At 38.9% G+C, this 7,168-nt stretch overlaps 1 protein-coding gene across 14 annotated transcripts in view; it reads left to right on the top strand.

Moving 5' to 3' along the window:
• Positions 1–3,898: 3,898 nt before the first annotated feature.
• The window catches only part of LOC111875646 (regulator of microtubule dynamics protein 1), a 28,260-nt gene continuing 24,990 nt past the window's right edge, over positions 3,899–7,168 (top strand). For 4 of the 14 annotated variants that reach the window (XM_023846284.2, XM_023845960.2, XM_023872083.2 and 1 more), the window contains exons 1-2: positions 3,975–4,112; positions 5,616–5,831. In XM_023846284.2, the coding sequence (XP_023702052.1) occupies positions 4,020–4,112; positions 5,616–5,831 (309 nt within the window). In that variant the 5' untranslated portion in view covers positions 3,975–4,019. The other 10 variants (XM_023872321.2, XM_023872164.2, XM_023845639.2 and 7 more) reach the window with 10 other exon arrangements.

The raw sequence follows: 7,168 nt of genomic DNA, 5'->3' as shown, positions 1-7,168 counted from the left end.
GGTACCGTTATGTTCGCTAGTTGCGAACTTAGGAATGTTAAACGTTGCCAAATTTCTGAATAATTTCTACTCCTGAAATAATATTCCAAGAAAATTATTTTTTCTATAATTTCTGTCTGAAAATTGTGCTGCGGCCTGTACACGCACGCGGCCTATACATGCGTAAATACGGTATAACCCTCACAAGCCTCCAGGACCAAGAGTGCATGTTCGGGGTGAGAGGGGTCTCCCGGATGATAAATGGGAGTGCGATACTAGTTGTCATGAGGTTGCTACCAGGGCACCCTACACAAACTTACCGCCCCTGGAGGTTGCTTCAGAGCTCCCCCATTCCCACCCCTCCACATGGGTTGGTCAAACCATTTTAGAGTGTTGAGCCCTAAGGCTTGCGGCACCTTATCGGTACTCTTGGGAGACAACTCAAATAGCCATAGCTACCCCCATAGGAGTGCTCTCCCGCATTCTTGCCAGGTACATCGTAATGAAACCCAAGAGTCATTATGCCGCCTCTTGGGAGGCTCTGGTCAAATAGCCATTGCCCTTACGGAAACTCGGCCGCCAGCCTCAGAGGCTCATGCTAATGCAGACCCCCAAGACTGTCGTTGCCCAGCAGGACCACGAGGAGGTGTTCCAAAGCTGTGTCTCAACGCATCCCTGGTCTATGATACGTCCACACCAAAGACACAGCCACCCTGCCCTAGGTAGACCTAACTTTCATTCGAATTAAAAATGATGTAAATTGGAGGTCGACTATCGCAAGTAGAAATAATACTAGATGGAAGATGTACAATAAATTTGTCATTTAGGTATATACTGTAATACCTTATAAGTGTATTTTTAAGTTTTTTCTTTATATTTGCAGAGATATTTGAATGAGTTTATTGTGTTACGTAAACAAATTTTGACTGAACTATTGTGCACATATTTACGTAACTGACTCCACAAAGCAGAATTCTTTGTGATAAGCTGATGGTACGCATTTGTTTAGCACACGAAATAAGTTGCATGGTCTGTTTGCAATATTGTATTTGTTTCCGTACCTTCCTCAAATTAATTTCTTTTCACTTGAAAAATCCCGCAGTTCTGCGAGCCCGGAACGTCTGTAGCAGACCAGTACACTAATGTTGCGAGCGTAGCGAGCTTTGCGAGTGAGGGGGCGATTGCAGCCGAGCGGCTAACCGCACGTTAACGCTACAGGCTCTATAGGCGGCACGGCTGCTGAGAGCAAGCAGGGGAAAGCAGGGCTCCATTCGTCTTCGTGGTGGACTGCTTCAATAATTACTTAATTCAGTCATCCATTTTTGCTGTTATTCAATCACATTTTGCGATCCGATTTAAACCCAAATCAAAAGAAACCGAAATATAAATATAACCCACACTCAGGGTACACTTGGGCACAAGGAACTCTAAATGACAAGCCGACTTCCATTACTTACGATATAGATTGTAGCTGATGCGAGAAAGGAAAGTGATATTCTGTAATCTCAGAAGTGCCTTACCTTAGACAAACTCGAGACTATGACGAACTCTTCCCGCATAATAAGCAAGCATTGAATTCACATGCGATTAATCACTGGCAGGTGATATTGGAATTGGCGAGAAGTCAGAACTATATACAGAATGAGTAAGGAATAGTAAGCCGGCACGGCAGCCGAGCGGTCTAAGGCATGCACTGTCTTCGCTCGCTCGGAAGCCGGGATCGTGGGTTCGAATCCCACTCAGGGCATGGATGTTTGTGTGCGTTTTTCTGTGTTTGTCTACAGATAGAGGTCTTGCGACGAGCTGATCTCTCGCCCAAGGAGTCCTACTATATGTGTAAGATCTAGAAAAACCGAAGTGAACGGAGTTCATGGAGGTATGCCTAGACCCACTGGGGCTGTAGTACCAAGGGAAAAAAAGAAAAAAAGGAATAGTAAAGCCTTCACTGTTCACTGCTATTACTTACACTAAAATAGAATGAAATGTATGCTTCAAAATCGAATTGAAATATATTACAAGATCAAATCAAGGCTGATGCAGTTCAAAATAAATCTTTTTTTTTTGTTGGTTCTGATCTGATGAAGAAAAACTTACTTTCATGTAGACCGGTATATTGTAATAGTTTTAGAAAACTTCGGAAGTACAATCAATTATACGTAGGTAAGTCAATAAGTAAGTTAAAAATGGATATATAACTTCAACAAATAAGAGTACTGATTTGAAAAATGCTTTATGTTCAGCCGAAAGATGGTGTTTAAGAGGGCCGAAAAAATGGAAGTCGCATGACAGGTTAGGTTTTCACAAAGTCTGTGCACAATGGGTGCTGCGCATGCTGACCCCGCAACACAAAATGTAAAGAATGGACCTGGCATTATAGCATCTCAATCGCTACCACGATGAAGGACACGATATGCTAGCCCGAAATGTCACAGGTGATGAGTCCTGCTTCAAGCGACTTCCATTTGTTCGGCCCTCTTAAACATCATCTTTCGGCTGAACATTTTCCCGACGATGAAGCTGTAGAAAGGGAAGTCACCGCTTGGTTCCGACAGCAGCCCAAATAATTTTATGCTGCTGGTTTTCAGGGGCTTGTGAATCAATGGAACAAGTGCCTCAATATACAGGAAGATTATGCTGAGAAATAAAAGCATTTTTTCAAATCAGTACTCTTATTTGTTTACGTTCTACATCCATTTGTAACTTACTTATTGACTTATCCTCGTATTTTCATTAAATATTTATATATTTACTCGTATACACACGTAGACATATAAATTCACGTGGAAGGAAACTTCATTCACGTAATGGAGAACGGGACTTTGGTTGGGAGATTACGGTGTTTGCTTGGGGAATGTATGTATGATGTCCCTTCCAAATAGCAATCTCGAAAAACCGCAACATCTGCGAAAAGAAAAGTGAACTGAACAAAAAAGGGCGCTTCATTTCTGTATGTTCGAAACACTCGCAGAGACCAGACTTTTTAGTGTGCGACGTACAATAGATAATCAAAACACAAGGTCGTCCTGTCTCTATGTGTCCGTTACTTTTGCCCGATTTAACAGCAATTGAAATATGTCGACAAATGTTATTAAAACTCTCTAGTACCAATTCTCTGACAATCCGTTCTGCTGTGCTTTTGTTGCTTCCTGTATACCGACAGCACAATCTGCACAGGCGCCTAGCAACGTTGCCTGAAAGGAAGTTTTCTGGACGCTAGTACTTTGTCACGAAATTTACATAAAAATGTATAGAAATACGGAAATTATACGAATTTTACAGAAGAATATATAAAAATCTCGAAAATTATACGAAATATACATGAAAATGTAAAAAGTATATTAATTTATAGGAAATATACATAAAATATATATAAAAATTCGACAATTATACGAAATATTCATAGAAATATATAACAAAATCGAAAATTATAAGAAACTTGCATAAAAATATATAAATATTTCGAAAATTATACGAAATTTACATAAAAATATCGAAATTGATGGGAAATTTACAAAAATGTATAAAAATCTCGAAAACTATAAGAAATTTACATAAAAATGTATAACAATATCGAGAGTTATGGGAAATTTACATAAAAAGTATAAGAATACATTACTCTGCACAATTAATCAAGTTCCACTTTATTTTATTCGGTTGTAAACTTTTCATTCAAACATCCTCATTAACGCACACCAATTTCCCTTTCCTTTCCGATCCGTCAAGCGCTTTAACCAATCGAACTGCTCTACAGTGTGAACTGAACTGCTGTCCTCTGCTCCTCTGCGTGTGTTTCGAGCAAGTGCACTGCTTTACCGACTTTACCCTTCATTTCATTATTCCCTACCTTCCTTACGGATCATCCGTGTTATGTGAGTGATGTGAGTAAAGTCCGACTTCAGCACTCGTAGCGCTCGTAGCGCTCGTAGGCACTGGTGATCCTCTTACCGCTCTTGCCCATTCGTAACATTTAGTAATCAGTGATATTAGAGGTTGTTTGATAATATTGTATTGTAAATTTTATGTTATTACCGTAGGAAGTAATGTTAAAATATCTAGTCGGTATTCGTCGTGGGTTCAGCAAGGCTTATAATGTTTCTAACATATTTCGCAGACACGGTAGATTAAAATATTCTGTTAGTACTATTTGAAGTCAGTAGTATATGAAGGAAATTAGGTTCTACTATTTGAAGTCTGTAGTTTATGTGAAGGAGGTTAGGTTCTGTGTTGAAAATTTAAGTGAATAATCTATTAGCACTTCAGTTATTGTTGGTATATTTCAGGTTTTGAATTTGTGGGAACGCTGTGAAAGTGATGTTCATAGATTTCAATCTGGAGAAGAAGGGGCAGGAGAGATCAGTATTTAATACGAGGTTCCTACGAAATGGTTGTTCAGACTGTGATGCCGTGTAGTCTTATAGGCCTATACCGAGGTCTCGAAGGAGCATGCTGCCCCCATCTTCAAGGTTGGAGGGCGTAATTTGAGGATTGGCCTGGTTTTATAGGCGGGTTGAATTAAAAGAGCTTGTACAGATGCCTAAAATTTGTAAGAGTTCCTTAAGAAGATATCTGGTGTTGCTCTGTTTTTATAAAGTGGAGGAATTTTATTGTACAAATGTTTAATTTGTTCTTCATTTGCATTCTATTTTTATAATCATATTTATGTTCTATGTCTATATAATGTATACATTTATTACATTATGTTGCCTAGACTTGTTCCAATGATTAATTGAAACATTTGCTATGATATGTGACTCATTCTATATCCAGTGGTTTGTGAATATACTTCTCAACCTGTATCTTGATCTGCTTGAATTTGAAATCAATGAAGGATGAACTGAGACCCAAGGGAGGAAGTAAGGAAATAGGACCTGATCCAGGCCAGTGGGCATTGTGGGTAGGTAAAATGGCTAATTTAAGGGACACTTTATTTTTTTTTTTTTTGCCACGTGTTGAAAATAGTGAGAAGGGAAGGACCTTTCCAGGGTGTCAATAACGAAAGATGGAATTGTGGGAAGAGCTCTTTTTAGAGCCTCTGTTTGTCTTCCTCACAGGAGGGAACTTTGATTCTAGAAACTTGGAAGGGACTGTCCTTTACAGAACTCCTGCAGGTTGCAAGTGAAAAATCAGCCTTTTTTTTTTAGGACCTGGGTAGAATAGTAACATTTTGTAAGGAAGTAATATATTCTCCTTGGAGAGAAATGTCATCCTTTCCTTTAGCGATTGGGTAAGAGGCATCTGTGAGGCTCTTAAGTATTTTGGCAGCCACCTGTTTAGGGTGACTGAATAGAATATGCAACAGCACTGTTGAATTCAGGTTTCTCTCAAATGCAAGTTCTTTGAGTTACAACACATCTATGAAAAATTCTAAGAACAGTTGTTATTTATATCATCTCAAATTATTAATAATTTATGTATTATGTTACACTAAAAGGTATCTGATCATATACATTGAGGGAAGAATATTTCTCTATTTAGAATAGAAATATGTTCCATTTGAAACTTGCTTTTTCCTCAATTGAGGAAGTCTTTTCAGAAAGGTTAATATTTCAGGAGTCTGCTGAACAGAGATGATACACTTGTAAAGATAGAATTTGTTTCTTGGTATGTTATTTTGTGATTGTTTTAATTGCTTACAGGTGAATGGCATGGATCGTAATTACAGGCCATTTATCATGCCTGTAACCTGGTTGTCTTTCATTGCATCTCTTCAAGTGACTTCAGTCAAAGATCTTGGTGATACAGAGAAAATTCTCAGTGTCAAGGAGGCCACTGAGAATTTAATTACAGAGGCTGATGATTTATTTAGTGAGAACAAGTACAAGGAATTGTATGAGTTGCTGTACCCTTACAAGGTAATGCTCCTTTCCTCATAACACATTTTATGTGAATTAATTCATAATGCAAATAATGGAACACATATGGACAGTTTGTTCTTAACACTTTGCGGACCGCGCACCCTTTAAAAAATGTTTCACTTTTAAACATGGCAGACCGTTTGCCTGTTAACAGGTTTTTAAAGACGATAAGTTGCAGCACACTATACATCTCTCTGGCGCCACCCGAGTTGCACGCAATGGCGTAATAAAACTGGAATATTCGCTTACTTATCAGTAAGTTGATCTCGCTGTTTTCTTAAGCCACTATAAGCGATAATGCTTTGTTGCTCTTCAGGCTGTATGTATCAGCCAGTAGTTAGTGTTGGGATATGGACAAGGACAAATTCTTTTCCAATGAGCCAGCTGACCTGCCTTGTGAGATGCGTAGTTATGGTGTTTGAGAGAGCAGCAATGACAGGGGTGAGCAAAGAATTGTGGCCACATACAGTAAAAGTGACCATAGCTCCAATGATAATGGGGGTAATAACATTGCGGGGACAATAAAAAATTTTAAAAGTCCCAAAAATTTAAACCCTGATTCGAAATTGAAATACAAAGCATTTCTGATGAATGTGGCAAAGCCCTGGGCTACAGACCAGATGGTGGCAGCAGAACCAGAGTCAGACACAGACTTAGTGTGACTGTGCCCATCCAATCCCACCCCACGCAAGCCTCATGTGGATCCCACAGGGCGACTCTCAGGTGATATGCGAAACATACCCTCGTGAAAATTGTGAAGAGTGAACATTCCAAGGGGAAGCATCTTTCTAGGCAATGCCGTGTTTCCACAGTTCACAAAAAAGGAGTATGTCTACATTTGCAAGTTCTCTGTAATGCCACTTCAGAAAGGGGAATGTTTCCAGAAATATCACACTCTCAAGCACTTCTAGGAGCACTGGAAAGTGTTCTCCAAAAATTTTAGTTCATAAAATTAATTAGGAAATTTTATATTAATTTTTAAAGAGAACAGTGCACAAGTTATGGTAGTAGGTTTAAAAATGCTGGTCCCCTGGGTGATTTAAATATTTAAATCGCCGGTCCGTGAAGTGTTAATTTGATTTTTATAGGAAGTTTTCAGTTCTGAGTAAGATGCAGATATCAGCATGATTTCTTAATGGAAATGTTATACGTAGTTGACTTTTTAATGTAATAGGATAGTTGACACCTGTGTGGATCTTTTGTTATCTGTGATTGAATAGGTTATATTTCCACACACGAACTGAAATGGCTTGTATAAGGTATACCTTTATTGACTGCGTGTGGAGAGTGGAAAATGACCAAGGACTTATGGCTGATATGCAGAAACATGTTTT

The sequence above is a fragment of the Cryptotermes secundus genome, unplaced genomic scaffold, assembly GCF_002891405.2.
Source record: "Cryptotermes secundus unplaced genomic scaffold, Csec_1.0 scaffold1792, whole genome shotgun sequence".
In the NCBI taxonomy this organism is placed as follows: Eukaryota; Metazoa; Arthropoda; class Insecta; order Blattodea; family Kalotermitidae; genus Cryptotermes; species Cryptotermes secundus.
This window is presented reverse-complemented; position numbering and strand designations above follow the sequence as displayed.